General features: G+C 40.3%; 1 protein-coding gene across 2 annotated transcripts; it reads left to right on the top strand.

Annotated features, from left to right (window-relative positions):
* The first annotated feature begins 67 nt into the window (after positions 1 to 67).
* On the top strand, positions 68 to 22,822 carry spata13 (spermatogenesis associated 13). 2 transcript variants are annotated; one of them, XM_055037594.1, is made up of 13 exons: positions 68 to 531; positions 9,888 to 11,420; positions 14,881 to 15,330; positions 18,082 to 18,226; positions 18,399 to 18,529; positions 18,702 to 18,881; positions 19,304 to 19,483; positions 20,232 to 20,411; positions 20,503 to 20,735; positions 21,338 to 21,467; positions 21,566 to 21,941; positions 22,016 to 22,090; positions 22,190 to 22,822. In XM_055037594.1, exons 1-13 carry the CDS (start codon positions 523 to 525, stop codon positions 22,366 to 22,368), a joined length of 3,801 nt encoding a protein of 1,266 aa, XP_054893569.1. In that variant the 5' UTR covers positions 68 to 522; the 3' UTR covers positions 22,369 to 22,822. The 2 variants fall into 2 exon arrangements, with proteins under 2 accessions (XP_054893569.1, XP_054893571.1); XM_055037596.1 differs by lacking the exons at positions 68 to 531; positions 9,888 to 11,420 and adding an exon at positions 12,758 to 13,449.
* The last annotated feature ends 149 nt before the right edge of the window (positions 22,823 to 22,971 follow it).

Genomic DNA, 22,971 nt, shown 5'->3' with positions numbered 1-22,971 from the left:
GCGGTCGACCAGTCACCTCTCGACGCCCCGCCCCCTGCAAACACAGCAACAAGTGCACTGAGGATGCTCTCGAGCTCAAATCCTCTAAAGACTCACTGGAGCTGGACTCCCCATTGAAAAAACGAGCTGCATCTCAGTAACGTCCAGCTTTAACACGCCGTGTAATCCTCATCAGTGCCCATCACTGTTTTACTTTGCTTCGAACGAGTTTTACCGGTTCGCGAAAGTGAAATTAGAAACTGCGTCGCTTGCGCAACTCTGAAGAAGTTTATGAGTGAGTTAGCTTCAACTGCTAGCTGAAGAAGTCAAGGAGTCGTTTGTCTTCGGTATGCTGCAGGGGGACTGAAGAGAGGGGAAGAGACGAGGGAGAGCGCTTGTTGGGCTTTCTCTGTACCCGACATGAGCCTGGCAGAAGCCAGCCACCAACCCGCTAGGAGATACAACCTGCTTCGGTATGGATAAATAGCAAAACAGCTGCTCTGTCTTATGTGAGAAGAAGAAAGGTGGAGGACATCAGCGACTATGAGCAGGGTATGTTTTTTATTGCTTCTATTCACGGAGGCTTTCCAACAGCGCTGAGGCCAAAACACTTTAATTGAAAGTATCGGTATTGTTTCACCCCTCGGCTGCAGTGATTTCACCCTCCTTGACTGAAATGGGACCTGTGGGGGTTATTGTGGTGCATTACAGGGGTGGTTGTTATAGTGATGTGGGAGATGCCAGGGTGTGCTGGGAGTTGGTGAGGAAAGGAGGGAGGGGGCTGAGGGCCTGCTAATACAAAGAACTCAACCGTTCAAGTCTGTAAATTAATTCACATGTAAGGCTCTGAATTTTTATGAGCTTGAGGAAACTTTTCAGCGTCCTCCACACTCATGCTTCCAAATAAGTTCATAATTCATTGGAAATTTTGATCAGTAAGTTAACTTCTGTAGTTTGGTGTATTGCAAAGTGTTGACAAGTTAGATTAAAAACAAAACAAAAAACCATTTTTATGCATGCATGTTTATATGTAATTCTTTCATCTTGATATGGATTACAACTTGATGCTTCTATTAAAAAAACTTATTTTTAAGAAAAGAAAGTGGGAATTGTAAACCCATTTCCAGTTAACCTTTTAGACATAAATATCAAAAATAAATTCCTTCTGCTTCTAAAATATTGTAACATAACTGTTAAAGTTACAATACATTTATTGTAAATATGTCACTTATTATCATTTCATTTGAACTTTATTAAAAAAACTCAGGAGAGATTACTGAATAAAAGCTTGCTAAGCATAGTGGTATTTTGCAAGGGCTTATTGTGCAAAAATATTATTTTTAGTTGCAGCAATTAAAATTCATTAGCAAAAATTGCTTTGACCTGCCAACAAAGATTTTAGCTGATTCCAATTCATTTTTCAAAAATGCTGTCAAAGGATATTGGAACAACATTCAGATATTTTTCCGAGCTTTCTGATGGAGTAGTCACTATGAAACAGTAACAATGTCTGCAGCAAAAACTTTCAACACTGACTGGTAACACTAAGGCTCACATAGTCAAAAAATTAGGGCAAATCAACTTGAAAATTGTCTAATTTGTGGGACTTCTTTACCTTTTTTGTCAATCTACAGAACACAACAGCTAATATTACAATGCAATGTTTTTAACAGATAAACTAGTTTTCAAATGATCATTTTGGGCTGGTGTTGTCCTATCAAGAGACATGGGTAGCGCGACTTTAGTTTCCCTTGTGTTATCATGTTTTTTGCAACCAGAAAACCAAATTTGTCTTTCTTATAGATGAGGGAAAGCGTAGTAGCCTTCTTTAGGCCAGCTGACCTGTAGTGTTCAGCAAGAAGTCGGAGAGGGACCCATGATCTACTCTGTGCCTTCTACTGTTCTTTCTGGCACTTTTATTAAAAGGACTTTGAACCTTATGAATGTTATCAGACATTGTTTTTGTGGTCTTAAAACCACAACAACTCAAAACCTGGGTTTAGCTTAACACTGAAAACCATCCCTCTCCTAATAAAATTCAGCAAAATGCTATAAAAACTCAAAATAAAAGTAAAATTTAAATGGGCAAGCACATGATAAGGTGTAGAACGCCACTAGAATCAAATGTCAATAAAAAAGGGTGGATTTTCAGTGGTTCTTTCAGACCTTCAGTAAAGTTGTTTCATAGAATGGGAGTGACCACTACAAAGAATTAGTCACTTCTGTTTTCACTGAGTTTGACTCATGGAGTACTTTAAAAGCCCTTAATATTTGATCCAGGAGTTCTTACTGGAGGACATGAAAAGTTCCTTTAGATAAACTCAGATTAGCCTGATCCTATGAACTATCAATAAACCCTTTATACCAGTAAAATCAAAGGTCAAAGTCCTTATGCCATGACTTTTAATACAAGACTTTAACAACTACAATATAATTTTAGTGTGGGCTTTTTGTAATTTAACAATAACTAATCAAAAATGAAACGTCAATCAGTCTTTCAGTTGTTTCCTTATCAGAAACATTTTGTCTGAAATGCTTTCGTGGAGCTACTGGCCAATGATAACAAGGCTTGGTGGGGTGTTCTCCTCTCCAAGCCCTGTAGATTGGGTGGTTTTGGATTTCTGGTTGTCTGTCTCTGTGACAGTCCTCTGCGGATCAGGTGAAGTGTTTGGCTCCCTGAGTGAGAGTGGAGGCACTCCCTGGTTTGGCCTCCACCTGTACTTCCCACGCTACAGAAGGAGAGGCGTGGTGTCTTTTGAGCTACAGGTTTTTGCCAGATCAAAACTTAGAAAATGGGTCATGCACAAATATGACACTGTTATCTGTGCTAAATTGATGTTAAGTGAACCAGACAGAACATATTTTAGGATCATATTTCTGTAGATTGTATTAAAAATGTGCAAGTCCACCTACATATTTGAAACCCAAAGGGTTATCTTTTAGGCTATATCTCCTTCTTTTATCATTATTTTATCGCTGTAGAAAGTAAACAGGCCAAGTCGCCCCCTGCAAGTCAAGCCCTTTAGCTCATTCAAGATCCTTGGGTTGCACTAAATAACTAAGCGATTCACCTGATCATTGTGTCGATCAAACAAGGCCTGCACACACACTGGCAAAGCTTCTCTAATGAGATTCAGTGGAATAGAGAAGGATGAGGATAGACACACTCCCAGCTGTGTACACTGCATGCTCACACGGTCGATTTCTACTCGCTGACACATCTCATTCCAACTAGAGGCGGGCTTAATGGTTGATTTCCAAGCATGAACGCTAAAAAGATTTTAATGTGGATTCACATCAGCACTCAGAGCAATACAGTGTTGCCTAAGCCAATCCAAAAATGTGAAGTCATGTGCTTGGAAAATGAAATACTTATTTCTTTCTACTCAGCATACTGTAAAAGCACCTTAACTCACACCAACTCCTTTTTACCCACAGTGATTAGCTAATCATCGAGTCTGCTGAGACGACTGTCTCACTGCTGAGACTCATTTTGAGAAACATAATGGAGATAGGAATGTTGACATCTGACCAGAAAATTCTGGTGCTCCAGGGTGGTTATGTCTGTCTGAGAGTTAAGATGGCAATGAAAAGACCTAAGTGTCCCTTAATGCGTATTGTCTTGTGTATTTTTTTTCTCTCTCTAAATCTGGAGCTCTGTTCATTTTGACTTAATGAGTCTGAGTCGCTCCTGAAGCGAGACATACCTCTGCAGAGCTGAACTTTGTCTCAACGGGGTCACTTCACGTTACGCATTTATGATTCCTTACATAACTGCCTGCCTGGATCCTCTGGTCAAACAGGAAGGGAGGAGAATCCTTCTAAACACTTCCCTCCCACAGCTATATGGGTGTAGGCAGCACCGCACGACACAAGGAGATGCTCTGAGTAATTGCTTATCTGTTTTTTTTGGAATGCAGTTTTAGCTTTTCGGCTTCTGTGTGTATGTTTACATTTCTGTGTACATGTTCTTCCTCTCCTCTGAGAGTCTAATCTCAGGGTGGCTCCAGCTGGTTCCTGCCGTGTGGGTGTTTGTATGTGAGGAGAGATGTGGTGGTGGTGGTGGGGGTGGGAGATCCTCCCTGAGCTCTTAATTAACTCTGGACCCGGGCCTGCAGCGTACCGCTCCCATCGGCAGATTAGGGAGGAGAAGCCAAGAGAAGCATTTTAGCATTGCTGGAAAGTAATGTGGAAACAGACGTTGGCTTATACATGAAAACAGTGCCATGCAAAAGTATTCAACCACAAGTTTTAATGTGCTTCATGATTTGCCCATTTTTCTTAGTCAGATTGGATGAAATACATCCTTTTCAAGAATCTGAAAAGTGTTTAGGTTTGGGGTTTGAGGCGATCGTTTTAAGTCATGTGTACTTTTACTTCTAAGTACTTGCTCTGTAGCTCTGGCTGTATGTTCAGAGTCCGTGTTGCACTGGAAGAAGAACTCTCACCCCAATCTCCGGCTTCAAAGCTTTTGCTTTCCTGCAGCAGAAATGTTTTCTGCAGCATGATGCTCCCAGCACCATGTTTCTCTACTTTGAGTGTTTGTCAAAGTTTGGGGCGCGCCCCCTGTGGGGGCGTCTTGCCATTGCAAGGGGGTCCAGGAAGTGGTATGGATAAATGTTTCACTGTAAAGATGGTTTGTAGTGTGTTTTGTTGCAACCTTAAGTGTGAAATAAACTTCAGTGTAGTTTGAAAACAAAATGTGTATAGGTTCATGTTGGTAGAACGATGTGTGTGTGCCCAGTTGATTTTTGTTTGAACCACTGCTCCACTGCGATGGTGCTTCCTGAATTATGTAGTTTTAGTTTTGCTTCACACAACGTCTTTGGTCGTAGGCCAGAAAGTTTAACTTCAGTCTCACCTGAGCAGGGCTTCTGTAAACAAACTATAAACAATGTATTTTATGACTTTCTTTCAACAATGACTTTATTTGTTCATTCATATTTTTTAAAATGTATTTCTAAAATTATATAAAATATAGTGTAGGGATAATCTGTTGACAATTTGTTTTGGTTGATTGACTAATAATTAAATAACAAAAGGTTCTTGAATAATGTGAAGCTAAAACTATGCCATCAGAGGAGTTATGAGTCTGATGTACTTACAGACTGAGTAGGATTTAAAAAACAAACTATGATGCAAAATGTGTCTGTATATACATGTTCAGTTTTGGCTTAATTACTGCTCTCAATATGTTTTTCTTTCAGCAACAGGCATCATTTCATGTTTGTTTACTCCACTTAACAATTAATTCATTGCTCAGTTAGTTGACAATTATTTCTATAATTGATTCATTATTAATTGATTCAACCCTACATAAAAGTAACAAATCAGAGAACTTACACAATGAGTTTGATATAAAACCATTTTTTTAAATTTTTTTATTCTTATTAAAAGGTGACTACCTGTCTCACCTTCATTCCTCTAAGCAATGCTGCCAAGAATTAGTGGATGCCAGCTGGCGTGTGACAGTTGGCGCCTGCTGCAGGAAAAAAAAGCATCACAGGCACTGCAGGATGGAGCATGTGGTAGAACGGCTGAGTTCTCAAAACAAAAACATGCTACTCAAGCTGAGGCCATTCTTTCCCTATCTTCCCACTATCTTTCTGCTTGGGAGCCAGATGGACGTATTGATCCTCTAATTTTCCAGTTGCAACTCAGCATGATTCCTTTGCAGGCGTAGTGGGTGAGTGAGAGCACAAGGAGACAATTCAGCGTAGTTTTGAAAGCAGTACATTGTTGGTGGAGGGTGTTCAGTGTCTGTCAGCAGCAGTGCTTGGCAGCGGTGGCTCTGTGTTTACATAAGTGTTCAGTGTGATGGGGCAACTTGGTTGAAGTGACAGCAGATTCCACAGAGAGGTTGATTGAGAAAGCTCATCTGCTGCTAAACATGCAGAGGAATGCAGCTATGAAACGACACACGGAAAAGATTAAATCTGGTTCTTTCCTCCAAATCTGACAAAGTTTGGTTGTTTACATGAACGCCATTTTAAAGATCCCTTCTACAACAAACAACTCTCTTCTGTTTCAGTATCTTTAAAAGTTCAGAATTGGATTATGCTGATAAAGTTGCATAGTTTGTAGCTCAAGATGCATTTCAACACATCTCTTCTGAGAGAGAAACATCCCTAAAATCTAAGATTAACTTTCTTTAGATGCAAGTCAAAGACAGCTCAGTTACATACTACCTGGCTCTTTTGAATGTGCTTAACTGAGCTAATTACTAATCTACATAAGGAGGTATTACACTCATTTACAGTGTCTATGCTGTCACAAGATGCTGGCTAATTCTAGATCCCTGCAGAGACCCATCTGTGCTAAACTAGAGCTTTTACTAGAGCCGGTCCTCAGCTCATCCATTAAAATAAACAATTAAGAAAGGTTTGGATGTTCCCCAGTCAGAGACCCAACAAAGAGCCATATCATTACATCCTTAAAACATTTAGGGGATTTAATGGCATGTCTCTGACCTGCTTCTCTTGATTCTGACAAAGAATGAAGTTTAGCTATTGTGCTAGTTAATGTGCACTGTCCTTATCAAATAATTTAAATGATAAATCAGACTTATTCTTAAATGTTTTGTAAGAAGCAGCGAAGCACCTATTCTTGCTCTGGAACTTCTTATTTTGGGTGTTGGGGGTGTTCTCCATTCCCTCATGAAACCATTTTTTTCCTCTCAACATGTGAAGAGTTTGTTTCATAGTGGGATCACTACACACTGCTAGAGCCAATAGGGACATCAGTCATGAATCACCAAGCAGTCGTGTTGAAATAATGATTAGCAGTAAAATTATATTAGATCTAAACTGCGGACAGCATATTATTGGCATAACTTATAAAGAATGTAAGCCGTGGTGATTAAAAGTTAAAAATAGTCTTATGATAAATGAGCTACTCAGGTTTCATTAATCCTCTGTTTAACTGGTTTGTTAAGTGACTGCATTCCTCAGTATTAGTCGGTGCACTGATGAATGAAATGTTTGCTACAAACTTCTTCAGGATTTCCTCATACAACCAGCTTAGCGTTTCCACTTAGAAGAGCAGGTTCTAAAGTTTTACTCATAGTAATGTTGGTATTATTAACACGTGTCTTAGAATTTTAGCATATTAGAAAATAAACAAGTGACAATTGGTGGCATTGATAAATTTATCAAATAAACACGTCAGCAGCTTCTAGCTGACATAAGAAAGAGGCGATATTCAAAAGTAGGGCTATTAACCACTTTCATAAAAATGGGAACTGTATGTGCATGTAGAAGTACTCAGTCCTCTTAAACGTCTTTACATAAACCAAAGTACTTTATTGTAATTTATAATAGACCTGAACAAAGTATTGCTTATTTGTAAAGGAGATTGAAAATTATACCTAAAATTCAAAATGTTTTACAGATTCTTACAAAGATCTGCAACGTGATACTGTTCTCAGAGTAATGTACAGTGTGCACTTCTTTTTGCTTTGCATTTTTGTCAAAAAGTTTTCAGAGTACCTGTTCCAAACACACCTGAACTAAATGTCTGAATTACCTTGACAGCACAGCCATTCAGGTCTGCAGAGGTCTGGTAAGGAGCCATTCATTTGATTTACATTGTTGGAGAAGATCTTCCTCTAAAATTTGCAGAATATTTTCTCTTGCTGGCTGCAGTCTGGCAAAGGATGGCCCTGTCTTCGTAGGTCTGGTCCTGTTGATGTTTTTCTTTTCACTAACGATCTCTTACCAACCAGTGAATTGTGGGTTTAATTGTTCTTATGCTGGCCTCTAGTCAGTCCAACAATCTTTTTATTCCCTGAGTTTTGTTTTCTTTCCTTTTTTTTTACTCAGGCATCTTTATTTCTGGGGTCAATATAATTTGTTTTTGTAAATGTTTATTTATTGATACTGTAAGCATTTGTTTTCATTATTTAATTAATCAATATATTGTTGTAGATGGTGATGGGATGTCAAGGTATAAAAATGGTTGCTGGTACAGATTGTGAAATTATTCCATTGGGTTAATTAATCCCTCACTTCTAACACATCCTGCTATTTCATTAATAAAAAGCTTTAAATAGTTGAACACCATGTAGGAAAAACAAACCATGGTGTTGACATGAGAAGTGAAGAAATGTATGAAAACCTTTTTGAAAATTTAGTTCTGAGGACCATTCAACCTTTCCCTTCACCTTTACCTAATCTTCTGTGAAATTTGGAGCAAAAAAAATGGGCAATTTATTGCATTAATCACAATGGATTAGCAGTTTTCATTGCTTAGTCACGCTGCACTTCAAAGCCTCAGCAGCATTAGCCACTGCCCTGAATCAGACACATGTAAAGCTGTACAACCCCCCAGCCTGGGCCTCTGCTCTCCTGGGACATTGAAATGCAGCACCAAGGACAAATCCATGTTGTGTTCTTCGTAAAATGGCTTTTACTTCTGGAGCCTGTCCACACTGTGGGGTACTCACCCCTCTGTCTCTCTGTTTCTCCTCATCTCTACTCATCCATGACAAACGAGGAAGTTTGGAGACACATTTTTATGCAGCACTTAGGGTGGCTTTATTTCAGTAATATGTTTCCATTGCATGTGGCAATGATTGCGACAATTGCCAGTCACTTTCGATGATTGCGATATCAAACATGGATAATTACTTATCAATAAATGTGTATTTTATCTGATGCCTGACTCAAACATTTCCATGGAGTTTTTAGCATTTGAAGAAATTATTTTTAGTGTTTTAGATTTACCATATTTTCTTGACTATAAAGTGTATCAGACAAACAGCATGTTCATGGAGAGGAAAAAAATCAGAAGTCCCAAGTCAACAATGGATGTATCTGAAAAAATAAATACATAGAATCCAACAGCAAATAAAGATTATTGGGAGAAATGTCACTTTTACTATTTATTAGAGTCTACCTTTAAATAAATAAAATAAAACAAGTTTTAAACAAATAAGCTAACAATGAACATAGTAAGGAAAACATGTCACACTACACACTGCAGGTAGTCTGAGCTCTTTCTCTCTGTGTTAATTAATTGAAAGACTAGACCTAACAGGGACTTAAAAGAAGAACTGAGAACAGGGAAGAAAATGCAGAGATTTACTCAAAAATAAAAAAAAACTTGGCATATGAAGCAGAATGTATGATGGTAAACAAATAAAGGTGTTAGCAGGACTGCTCACACTTTCTGCTGAAGTGCTATCTGTATGCACCATGCCCATATTGCAAAAGACTTGTTGAAATTGAATAATTGCTGGAATAATATGTCACCACTAACGTTTCCTTTGCAGTGCTTTCTAATTTCCTGGAGCCCTCGTTAACACGGTTGGGTTTAGCTTTGTTGTGTGATGAAGGCTTTCTTCTTTTTTTATTGCTTTGCTGCCAGGAATACCTTTCCTCGCAGCTGGGCTCACACTTCCACTCAAACCATGTCAGTGTGCCCTAGTCAACCAAAGGGAAACAGTGTTGCATAGATTTGCATAGATTGCATAGAAAGGGAGTCTAAAGTTAGGCAGTAAAAGACACTTCAGAGATTAGACCCTTAAAAATGTATCTTTTTTTTTACCCCACATACTGGCATTTAAAAACATTTATCACTGAAGCTTAAAGAAGACGTTTTAGACATAGATGTGAATCCAGAACATGAAGAGCAGGGAGGCCTGAGGACTAGAATTGAGAAGCACTGAGTCCAATGCATCTTTAGGTTCATATAAAGACATTCTAAAGTGTAATATTCTGAGTACAATGATGTACTACATCTGCCCTCTGGGTTAATTTTGCCTCCATAATCAAAATATATCAAGATCTTTGGGTACGAAAATGGCCAAGTTTAAGAATCAGTTTATTCTACAGAAGTTTTTCTCATGTACTTTGGTGTTTTTTCATTTTCCAGTGTCCCTCAGTTGATAACTTTTGTTTGTTTTGTAGGCAGAACAGAAGGACAAGGTCTTGTCCCGAAGTGAAGACCCTCTCCAGTGTCTGCATCGCCCAAACCTTGATCCCCTGATCCGAAACAGACCTCTGAGTGACATATATCCATCCGAGGTCTTTGCTGACAGGAGCTCTGTCCCCTACTTGCTGTCTGGGTGTGGTGCCCAGGTACAGCCGGTGGGTGCTGCTCTGATCTCCGATGAGAGCAGGATAAACGGCATCAACCCCTCTGCCTGGTCCAACCCTATGATAGGTCAAGCTGAAGGAAGACCTCATAACTCAAGAATTATGAGGCTGTTTTCAAACTCCAGGAAGGGTGTCATCCCTCCTAACAGTCCTACTGCCGACTGTCCAAACAATGACAGCCCCCAGCCGTGGACCGGGTTTTCAGGGCTGGGTGTGGTGGACTCCTTCAAAAAGCTACGATCGTCCGTACTGCAAGGAATTCAGAGTAAAGGGGCAGCAACAAGCAACCTCGGACAGAATGTACCATTAGCAGATGTGAAAATGCCAAATGGATCAGCTGGGAGCAGCTCAAAAAGTGAGCCAGCTGATTCTGCACATCATTTAACGACTGCAGAAGGAAATCTTGTATCAAATGGAAGTTTAGCTGACCAAAAATCAGCAACGGTTGAGCAATACGGCTCAGATATTGAGGACTATGATGATGAGGAAGCTGAAAGTGGTCTCACACGCAATTCCCGGTTCTCCAGAAGCATGAGGAAAGCATACGGGACAGGAAGAATCACGTTACTTGATACAAACAATGGAAGAAGTGTTGCAAGTGACAGAAATGACACTACAAGCAGCACACAAATACCAAATCGCACATCAAAGGTGGACGTCCAGACAGAGACCCAGAAGGAAAACATTAATGTGAATGTTCTGAGCAGACTCAGTAAAAGTGCAGAGAACCTGCATATATTTAGGCGTAAAAGCCATTGTCCAGGTCCTCCATCCCCACAGGAAGACCCTCAGAGGATCGCATTGTCAAATGGAACCTCAAGCATTCAAAGGACCGCCAGCACTTCCTCAGTGGACCTCCGAGGCAGGAGGAGCCCAATGAAGAACAAGGGGCCAATGGTCAAGCTAATCGGCAGCATGACTGACCTCACCAGCCGACGAAAGCAAAGTCCATCCCCAAGTCCCACGTCAACATCTCCCATGTCCCCCTTGAGCCGTCTCCATGATGACTACTCTCGCCGTTTGCCTTGCCTGCAGAGCAGCGAGCGACAGCGTCGGCCCGTAGCCGTCACCGCTCAGGTCAGCTCTGTCAGATGCACTCCGCTTATTCACGCCCAGCCTGAGGACAACGCAGACCTGCAGTCACATCGGGGTGTCGCCATCCCACTTTCCTCAGGGCCCAGAGATTCAGCAGAGCAGATTTCAGCTGATATCTCTGCTCAGCATGAGCTGCTGCCTGCTTCAACTACCAGTAATGCTAAACAGATGGTTGAATGTGTTTCACCCCCACTCAGCAAGGGAGAGGCATCGCAACAACAACCTGACTTTGCCTCGATACCAAATGAGGTAAGGCTGCAGACTTATAAATCACCCCATGTGATGAATGTGATATGAAATAATTTTAACTTCCTGGCTCTTTCGGTCTACTTTTATCTCTCCCTGCCTCCAGAAAATGTGTCTTTATGATAAAAACTTATTTGTTGACTGAGTTTTTCCACTCCTGATGGGGTTACAGCAAAACTTCCATCTCTGGGGAAAAGTTAGTATTGTCTTATTTCAAGTACATTAAGGTATCTGCACCAGAAACTAGGCCAAAAACGCTTGGTAAAATTGGGCAATTTTACAGTATGGAAAAACTTTATTTTACTCTGTGCTTGTTTTTGTGTGTGTTTGTTTTTCTTAATATCATTACAATTCTTTATATTCCTCCATAGAAGAGAATGTCTCTTTTGCTTGGCGTTGAATGGTCGATGTGTAAGGAAGGCCATACTTTCTGTATGGCCTTCTGAATGGAGATCATTCAGGTTTTGTCTCACAGAGGATTTCAAAAGGCTACCACACGAATGATTCAATGTTTATTTCACCAAATGCGGTGATGTAGATGGCACTTCAATTTATTTTCAAAGTGGCGCATCTGGAGCAGACACTACTTTCTAATTTGACGTCCTCTTAGTCAATCTTTATGTAACTCCACACCAGATTACAGTGGGCTTCAGCAATGATTTAAAAAAAAAAAAAACATTCCTTCATCACAGCGTATATTTTTAGGGAGTGGACAGAGCTGAGTGTTCCTCCTGGACGTTGATCTCAAACACAGATTTAAGCTGATTGTGCAATGGATAAATTATGCTAACATTTAACTTCTCATCTGTATTGAAAATATATTTCACATTCTTAAAAGCTTGGTTCATAGCAGAAAATTAAGCATTCAAATGAGTTTGCCATGAAGAGTGGTCAGATATTCAGCCAGGTATGCATGAAGATTGGAAAGTAAAGTTAAATAATGATTCAGGTTTTAATCTGAATCATTTGAGCCTATTAGTATAAGAAAATATGCTTATTCTTGTTTTAGAAATGTATTGAAGTAATTGTTTCGTAGGATTATTTCGTCCTGAAAAACAGTGGTTCAAAAGGCCAATTGAAACTACAAAATGTTTGTTTAACCCCAAAGCTGAAATGATGTGTATTTTACATCAACTCTAAATGGATTTGTTATTCTGCTTATAATCAATTAAATGTAAACAAACATTTTCTTACATTTCAAAGAAGAGGAAATCACTACAATCTGCTTTTGTTTGACAATATAGTATATTCTAATTATTAATCTATAATTAATAATTTGTTTCTAATAATTAATTATTATGCCATTTCTCATCAGAATGGCTGTGACCCTTATCTTAAGTAAAGAACTGTCACTCATCTAAGTGTGAAGTGATCTTTGATATGTTCTCTCGATGATGTAATACTTCTGGGTTTACCTCACGTACACTTAAAAAGAAAAAAAAAAAAAGGCGCAAGTCGTCCAAAGTCCTCATTCATGTCAGATAAATAAGAGCGAGGGCACAACATGGACTGACCCTCCTGTTCCTGTCAGACTTGTTTTATTCCTGCAGCAGAGTCACATGCTGACGTTGGACCCTTGGTGCTGCCAGGCGCTGTGAGGGAGCAGGGGGAGTTAATGATTAGGCTTTCTTTATGATTAGTGGCCGTTGCGCAAAAAAAAATCTCTTTGTGGTTTTGTTTCAGTGGGAGGGTTTGGAGGCTATGACCGAGCACAGCCTTTCCGTTAGTTGTTGCACAGATCAAAGTACAATGACATGAACGCGAGGCCTTTGACAGCCGATAGCTCCCCCAAATAAGCAGGCCGATAAATGGAGGAGTTTAGTAGAATAATGCTCTGAGGTTGGCATTTTGTCTTTAACGATGGATTGGAAAACTACATTCGTGTTCTTTAGACATCAAGGGGCTTCTGAAAGGAATTTAGGGATTTGGCCTTGAGGAGCACCGGTGACTCAGCTTGGCAATGGTGCTGGTACTATGTGTGCCATTCCAGTGTATATGCCGAGGTCCGGACCCAGACCGGGAAAAGCCAGAGGTGAGGTTCAGTTTTACTGGAAGCATTGTTGTTTTACCTGTTGAGAAATCTCACATAATGAAAGGAGAATATTGGTAGAGATTTGTGTTTTAAACTTAAAAGGAGCTTAAAATGGTTCTGATAAACAAATAATTCACTTTAAAAATGTTCTAAATGTTGTAAAGGTCGTTGAATTAAATCTTTGTTCTGCTTTGAGATCCAGTAAAGTTTTAGTTACTTTCATGTTTCTGATTAACTAATGTTCCAGGTTTCCTGGTAGTTTGATCCTGATCTCTCCAAATTCAAAGTACAAATAGTCAATATATTGTTGGAGGAGTTCTTGTTAATGATCACATTCTATGTTTTGCAGTCCAGTGCTCTTTCTCAGACACATTTTAATTCCCTCTTTGTTCTGAAGTTAAATAATAAAGCTTTAACATAGTTGGGATGAAACAGTTTTGTGAAAATATGTTGATAGTAATACAGTTTTAAATTAAATTGATCAATTCTGGTGCTGTTAGAAGATGTTTGATTGTCAAATGCAGCCATAAACAAAAGCAGAAGCCAATGAAATTAAACTGGCACTAAATTTTAATCCAGCTCTATTTTTAGAGGCTGTTTGAAAATGTTTCTCCCCTTGGTAATGCAGAAGGAAACACAAGTTTGTTTTTAGTTGTCCTTAGCTAAGGCTAAGCATGTAAACTTTAAGTAGTATGGTTTGGACTTTTTGTGGTTTAGTTGGTCTCTTTACGTTGTTGCCACCATTTTATATTTTGTCAAATTCCAGCATTGCACCCCAAGGTCTGCTAATAATACTACTGACAGAATCATAACACAAGTTGTTTTTTTTACTTGAGGTTTTTCAGCATGTATCTGTTTGGCAAAGACACAACTTCCTTCAGATCTTCATAATAATGGTCTTAGTATCTGAATCTAAAATGATAAGCTCATCAAAACAGATTGCTGGATCTGATTTTTCCTTCTAACATCAGAATGAATGCTGGATATGTGTTTGTTTGAAATTCAGTCGTGACAGATGTAATGTAACACAGAAGACATTGGGTGTGGCATAGTTGATAAAAAGTGAAAAGCTAAATCATATACATGATAAACTGAAACTTTTATCAGTTATATAAAGTTACAATTATACTTTGTTTCTCTATCACTTAAAATCAAAATAAAACAAAAACATAAGCTGCATTTTCACGATGAGAAACAAAACATGTTTCTCTCAAAAGAACATTGTGAAATAAACTTGTTCAGAAATTGTCCTTAACCTAAGAACTGTTATGTAAGAGGTAGAGTCATGCTTTTATTTAAAGTTATCCTAATTTTACTAGAAATAAATTGTGATTTGGTAAAGCCCAATTAAAAGAATATTGAGACGGAAAGATGCTGTTTCTTGATCCTTTTTTTGTTTTAAGATTGTTTTTTTGTTTTTTTCCTTTTCAGGTGAAATCCCACCTTCAAGAACAAGAGTCGTTTCTCCTAACAGAGAAAGTGCCCCCAGCAGGCAGCAGCCCACCTCCTGACCTCCCAGCATGCCTCTCCAACTCAGACGTATCGCCCACACCTCCCACAGACGGAGCTGCAGCTTCCACAGAAACCGCCTCTGTCAAGCCCAGGCAGAGGAGCGGGCGGCCCAGACCTCGGCCAATCTCCGACTACGCCCAGCTCGTTTCCAGGAAGCACTGCATCCCCGAGGAAGGAGCGGAGGCAAACTACGAGGAAAGGACGTCAGATGCGCAGCTGCAGGAAAACTGCAGCTCCAATGGGAACAGCAGCAACCTTGACAACTGTAGTCTTAACGGGGAGGTTCAGAGACATCGGCCCGTCTCGGTGATCGGGGCCGTGGATCTGTTCGCTACAGATACTGAGCTCAAGGAGGATCGCCTTCCTTCTGTAAGCTTTCACAACTTGTCCCCAGCAAATGGTTTTCTTGTTGCGCATTTGGGATTAAATTCTCTGTCCAAAAGATTAAAATGATTACATTATGCTCTGATCGAGTTGCCAATATAAAATACAGTGCATTAAGTGACACTGGGCTTCATTTTGAAGCCTTTTTAGTTAGGTACAAAAATAACATTTAAAAATATTTTATTTCTATTGGCTACTTGACAGCGATTAAAATCTTTAGACAAAGTAGAACTCATTCAGAATTCCCTCTTTCAGGGAGGCCACGTTTTAACAGCAGCCCAAAACAGACCATACACACTGGATTTAGTTATGTTCTTTTGCACTGTTTACATTTTTTACATCAATGATAGTTTTCTCCTAAATCGCAAAGAGTGCGGGCTGAGGCTGATTGTAATCTTTTTGTTCTAATCAGCAGCTTTGTGACTTGATCTCTTTAAATCCTGCATGCTGCTTCTTTAAATTCCAGGCTGCACTGAGCATGTTGGAACCAAAAACTTGGAGATGTAATACATCTCATAAAAATATCTATGTATAGAGGAGTGTAGCTTCCTCTGCTGCAAGTATATTTTTCATTCATAAGTAACAAAAACATGAGGATAACATAACACCTTGAACCTGACAGAAAAACAAGTGTGAGGAGCATAGTAACAAAAAGCAGAACGTTCCTGCTCTGTGAATGTTTTTGGAACTTGTAAAGTGAGCTATGATTACTAACATTCAGGAAAGTAGGTCTGATAAACACAGAGATAGCTCTGGCAGAATGGCTTCGTTTGTAAATAATACAAATATTCTCGTGTTACAGAAAGTCCAGTTTTTAAAATATGGAACACAGTGGTACGTTTGATTATAGATTATTCTTGAAGTTATGTGGTGACGAGAATAAAGGATGCTGCTGTACCAAAAATGGAATTAGCCTAGAGCAGGGTGGAAAATTTATCAGCTTAATCTTTTCCCTGTTAACAGTGGAAAGTTTGACATATTTTAAAGCAAATCCGGTTTCTGTCAGCTACGGTAACAAAGAATCAACTCGGTTTTCAAAGTTTAGTTTTTCATCAAGCCTGAGGCCCGGATATTTGTAGTCTGACACTCTCAATTAACTCGGAGACTTTGACAGTAAATCTTTCTGGAGCTTGAAGAAACCGCTGTGAAATGAAGGAACACTTCTTGAATTAAATCACATAAATCTCAAAGTTTTAGAATTGAATAGAAAAAAACAGCGGAAAAATACAAGACATCAAAATGACAATGGAATCAACAATCATGCCATAAGATGTAATGTTGTTGATATAAATGGTAAACAGAGGACAGAACGAAAGAGAACACCCAGAAACTTGGAGAAAGTAACCCTGAAGACTTTCTATTCTATTTTAACACGTTATCTATCAGGGAGAGATAGGAAAGTTATTTTAGCCGAAGGGAACTATTTTTGTGAAAGTGATAAAGACTATTCAGATCCACTGTATGAGAGAAAGCAGCAAAGTAGCTGATGCAATGTCATTTAAAACTGGAATGCCATCTGAAAGTGTTCCATGTTATTTTTGAGTTTCATCCTTAAGAGACACGAGGTCTAGAGACGACTGAGATAATGCAAAGCAGGGCCTGATCGTTTTATCAACTCCATGTGGTTGTGAAACTCTGCATTCAGACGTAGTTCTTGCTCAACTTAAAAGATGTAAATAAAACCAAATGAATTGACGTAATTAACAATAAAATCAGCATTCTACATATCTTTTGCTCTGATAAACTTCAATAGAATGACGTCAAAAAGTATTCGCCTCCCTTAAATGCTTCACTTCTAGTGAATTTTGTAGTCCAAGACAGCAAAATTCCTGTTTAGTCTGCTTTGGTGTACATTCCTGTTTAGTCTGCTTTAATCAAACTATGGCTTGTTTGTCTAGAAACTCCGGTTCGTTTGGGGAGGTGTTAATGCGCAATCAAACTCTGATGCGGACCAAAATAGCAAACTCTTGTCTGCCCAAAAACACAGATCTCTGTTTGGTTGAAGGGAACTCAGGTGCAGTTCAAATGGATATGTGAATGTAGGCAGTTTGGAGGACGCTCCAAAAGCAGGAAGCAAACTATTGCGCAGGGCATTTTGGGTAAATACAACCAAAACAAACCCACTTGTCTAGTGTTAAAGGGAGAAATGGCTTATGACCTATTACCAAAAAGAAATCCTCCAATTACTAAAATCTGACACCACTTATTTTTGTTTACTTTCATAAAGAAGGAAGTTGCATTTGGTCTTTATTTATAGGGTTTCACGTTGTTTCTTTCAGCAGATCTTAGTGCAGCGCCACCTCAGGTAAGAGGGCGAACAGATTCTTCAAAGGATTTGGATTGATTGATACATTAGGATGTAAAATAGAACTGCACCAGCTGAAATTGTAACAAATGTTGCAATTTTGGTTCCCAAACCAACAGATATACTGGACTATCAGATGAAAACAACCTTAAATGCAGTTTCCAAAACAAATCCCATGAAGCATTTATACAGTAACCAAATATGGGATTGATGGGATTTGTTTTTTCACAACGTGTCCAGTATTACAGGAGTCACTGAATCACTGTAGCAAATACACAAGAAGCCCAAAGTGAGCAGCCTGACCTCTGCATAGGAATGCTAGCACAGGTTGTGTTATGTGTGTGTGTGATGATGATTTATGGGAGTAGATGGTGAAAGCCAGAGAAAGTGAGCTCTTCCTAAATCCCTGGACTTTTCCTCTATTACTGCAGCCTTTGTCACGACCACCAATCCCCTCCCACAAGGTGCCCCCCTACAGAGGAGTGTCTGCCAGGTTCCGACCCTGCGCTCTCTCCCAGAGCACCCCGATCGGACTGGACCGCGTGGGGCGGCGCAGACTCCACCGAGTGCTCAGCGGTGAGAACTGAGCTTGTTTTTGAGAAGATTTAACAAAATGTTACTCTGTGGGGGAAAAAAAAGCTTAGGCTGAGGAATGTCAGCAAGTATGTTGGAGGAGAAAAGCTGATAGAGATAGATATGTTGCTTGTTTTCCACACGTGGTCTCATTATCTCTGGATCCGCCTTGCAGCTGGTGTGTCTGAGTGTTCGGCGACGCTGGATGACAGCGTGAGCGAGGAGGAAGAGGAGAGCAGCTTTGAAGAGCTTGCTGATGGAACGCCCTACCTCCAGCCCGGGGTGGAGCTCTCCGTGCTCAATGAGGTGACGCAAAAAAACCCCACCAACTTATGCTTGTCTCGTTTCCAATCCTTGGACATGTTTCTAAGATGTTTGGCCTCCGCACTGTCCACATGTCTAGAAGTAATCTTACATGTCGGACACAGGCTCAACCTCCTTGTAATTGTACGCGTCTGTCTGCCCGTGTTCTGTGCAGTGGATAATCTCGGGCCATGCCGTGTACGCCGAGGCTCTCTGGGACCATGTGACCATGGAGGAGCAGGAGCTGGCCTTCAAGGCCGGCGATGTGATCCGCCTCCTGGACGCCTCCCACAAGGACTGGTGGTGGGGCAGAGGAGGCGACAGGGAGGCCTGGTTCCCGTCCAGCTTTGTGAGGGTAAGTGGACTTTCTGACCCTGCTCCCATTGACATGATTGCAGAGAACAAAAGACTCTCAACCCGGCTTAGGCCCAAACAAACAGCTGAAGGACTGGAACATAAGAGGGTCCAGCTGGTTTCTGTGGCGATGGGAAGAGACTGACAGCTTGGTCTTAATTAGTGAGGCTGTGGTAACCATGGTGAAGTTGTGATTGGCCGACAGTCGTCTGCTGTGCAATTTCTTGTTGCTGAATCAATGTTGTTCCCATAATAAAGTAGCAATGGTTCCCCTTTTAATTGTTCAAAACCTGTGGAGACAAATATGAATGAGAGATAATTTCTGTTTTTAGGTCTAATCCTGACTTAAGTTTGCTCTCAAATAGATTTATTTGATTCTGGTTCTCAGGAGGTTTAGTTGAGTTTGCGTTGGATGCGTTTCAGGTCCGTGTGAACCAGGAGGACTCGAGCACTGAGAGTGTGGAGAGCGTGGCGGACCAGGAAGATCCGGTCCCCAGGGATAAACCCAGCACTCAGCACAGGGAGCAAATGAGAACCAACGTGGTTCAGGAAATCATGAACACTGAACGCATCTACATCAAACACTTAAGAGACATCTGTGAGGTATTGTGGTTTTTAATTCACGTCATGGTTAAGATTTTAATAACACAAGTGCAGTTTTCAAATGATGACTACCTATGAGTGACCAGTATTTGGAATGCTGATCTGACAATACAAAAAAAAAATCTTGATCTCTTTAAGGCTTTTGGGGCAATATTCTGTGGATTGATGAGACAAAAGTGGAAATATTTTGAAAGTTTGTGTTAGATCTGTTGTTAAGCCGACATCCTTCAGAAAAAGGGCATCAGACAGTTTTGTGATCTTCAGCTTAAGCTTATGCAGCAGGAGAATGATCTAAACCATACTAACAAGTCCTCTTAGCAACTCTAAAAAATAAGCTAAATGCAGAATTTGTCTTGGCTTAGTCAAAGTCCGGATTGTAAATCCGATTTAGATTTTGTGGGATGACAGTAAGCAGGCAATTTTTGCTGCAAATCCTGTGAATATGCCTGAATTAAACAAAGTCAATTACTTTTCACATAGGATCAGCTTGGTTTGGATATTTTCTTTTAGATATAATCATTTTAAAAAATGCATTTTGTATTTACTCAGATTGAACCTGTGTGATTATCTAAAACCTTTAAGTGTAACATGAAAACATTTAGAGTACACATACTTTCTTACAGCATCATCTTTTTGTAGCAAAAACATCTTTAGTAAAAGCGTGGTACTTTTCTAGCACCCCCTGATGGTCAGAACTAAAACATTTTTAAGGCGTTCTGTCAGTTTACCAGGTCGGTTTTTGTTTCAGGGTTACATTCGTCAGTGCCGGAAAAACTCCAGCATGTTCACAGAGCTGCAGCTGAAGACAATTTTCAGTAACATAGAAGACATCTACAGATTCCAGAGGCAGTTCGTCAGAGAACTGGAGAAGAAGTACAATAAGGAAGAACCGCATCTCAGTGAAATCGGCTCCTGCTTTCTCATGCAGGTTGTGACTATGCCTGTACAAAGCACATCTCTGTAGATCATGTCGCAGAATCACTTTTAGTCATCCTGGACTTCTCTTTGTTTCTCTGAAGGGCGAGGGATTTTCGATCTACTCTGAGTACTGCAACACTCATCCTGCTGCCTGCGCTGAGCTGCAGCGTCTCATGAAGATGGGCAAATATAAACATTTCTTTGAGGCCTGCCGCCTCCTCCAGCAGATGATCGACATCTCCATCGCTGGTTTCTTGCTCACTCCTGTCCAGAAGATCTGTAAATACCCACTGCAGCTGGGGGAGCTCCTCAAGTACACGCCCAAAGACCACAGGTAGCATATATAAAAATTAGATGATATGCATAACTTCAATTCATCAGAAACAACTGAAGGATAGAAAATAGAAAAGCAGAGTTTGAAATTAAAAAAAAAAAGGGTTAAGGGGTATGAATACTTTTGCATTGCATTGTCTCTATGAAGTCAACTGAGACGAAGAAAAACACTGCAAAACCAAATCTTACCGAGATTCTGGTCCAAACATCTTAATACACTTGAGATGAGACAAAGTCAACAAGTAACTTTTCAGCAAGATTTATGAGCTTGTTTTAAGTCAATAATTACTTAATATTGATTAAATGTACTAGTTCCACTGGCAGATTTTTTTCATTTTTCCCAAAATCTGCAACTAGTACTTTTTATCAACATTAAGTATGTATTGACTTAAAATTAGGTCCTACAACTTTCTGAAAATATTTTTGAGTTAGTTTTGTCTTATTTCAAGTGCAACTAGAAACTATACAAAAATCATTGGTGGGATTTTCTGTTTTTGGAGTGAAGGTTGCATAATTTACTATAGCACATAGTTACAAAGAGGAGCTGCTACCATAGATCACCACCTGTTTTTGAGTAGAGTTTTACTCCTCTTTTCACTGCAGAGATCACACCGGTGTGAGCCAAGCTTACGAGGCTATGAAGAAAGTGGCCAGTTTAATCAATGAGAGGAAGCGGCGGCTGGAGAGCATTGACACCATCGCTCATTGGCAAGTCGCCATTCTGCACTGGGAGGTTAGATTGACCACTTCAGATGTCATTTCAGTTATATCCTCTTAACTTTGTGTCAAGAATACGTCCGGCTGTGGTGTAAACGCTTTGAGTCGCTGCAGGGCCCTGACGTGCTGGAGCGCAGCTCGGAGCTGATCCACTCCGGCGAGCTGACCCGTGCCGTCCGGCAGGGTAAGCCGCAGCAGCGCAGCTTCTTCCTGTTCGACCACCAGCTTGTCTACTGCAAAAAGGACGTCCTGCGCAGAGACCTGCTGCACTACCGAGGACGTCTGGATATGGACGAGATCGAAGTGGTGGACGTCGCTGATGGGCGGGACCCGGACCTGGGCCTGACCCTGAAAAACGCCCTGCGGTTGCGTAACGCCTCCACCCTGGAGTTCATGTGCATGCTGTGCTGCAGGAAGGTGGAAGACAAGCAGAGGTGGCTGCAGGCCTTTGCCAAGGAGAGACAGAGGGTGAAGGAGGACGAGGAGATGGGTGAGTTATTCAGCGCAGGCGGCAAAACATTGTTTCTGCAGATGTTTGGATCTGAAGGTGTGTTCTGTGTGCAGGAATAGACATCAGCGATGAACAAAGAAAACAGGCCATTGCTAATGCCAGAAGACCAAAACATGGAAAGATCAAAAGTAAGGACAATTATTTCTACAAAGCTGTCAAACTTCAAAAATAATTTGTTTTAATTTTTTTTTTTTTTATTTGAATGTCTTCCCTGTTTTTTATTTCAGCCGTTGGCTATGCCGACTCTGTCCCTCCACACCAAAACCTCCCCCCCCTTCAGCAGCGCCACATCACCATTCCCACCAGCGTGCCTCAGCAGCAGGTGTTTTCTCTGGCCGAGCCGCCCAGACGAAAGCCTCACCACCTGCTATACAGCATCACTCGCAGCGCCTTCTTCAGGAAATGAGGCTCTTTGACGTTTGATCTTTCCGCTAAACCGTCCCAAAAACTCAACGAACACTATTTTCTTCTCATTTGTGTCAAGTGTTGTCTTAGTGCCTATTTTTCCTAATGTGTTTGTTTTTATTGCTGCGTGCCTAAAATTTAAAGGGCCATCATAAAAGTGTTAAAACTCTGTCTGTCCTTGTATTTTTGTTTTTTGTTAAAAATGCTGCTCTTTCAAAAAAAACACCCATCCTGTTGTTTTAATCATTCCAGCTGACAGATATATATTTTGAATTAATGACAACAACGTTTTGTCTGCTTTTATTTCCAGAAACAAGGTTTTAGTTTGCTGCACAAAGGCTGGGATGTTTTTTAATTTTTGTCGAGTTTGTCAACTTTGAGCACAGGAGGATAAATGAACTCCTCACATTCTTATAACTGTGTAATATTGTAAATAAAACTGATGTACAAACACACCTGATGTGAGTGGATGTCGTTCTGATTGTTTATGAAGATGACAGCAGGTGAATGTTGGCTTATAAGGGCGTGAGTATGAATGAAACCTTAGCCACACCAAAGCGGAGTGGAGGTGGGACCTTGTTAAGTTCACCTCAGCGTCACTCAG

Source organism: Poeciliopsis prolifica, unplaced genomic scaffold (assembly GCF_027474105.1).
Source record: "Poeciliopsis prolifica strain line A6 unplaced genomic scaffold, Auburn_PproV2 SCAFFOLD012, whole genome shotgun sequence".
In the NCBI taxonomy this organism is placed as follows: domain Eukaryota; kingdom Metazoa; phylum Chordata; class Actinopteri; order Cyprinodontiformes; family Poeciliidae; genus Poeciliopsis; species Poeciliopsis prolifica.
Note: the sequence above shows the minus strand (reverse complement) of the source record. Positions and strands in the feature narration are given on the sequence as shown.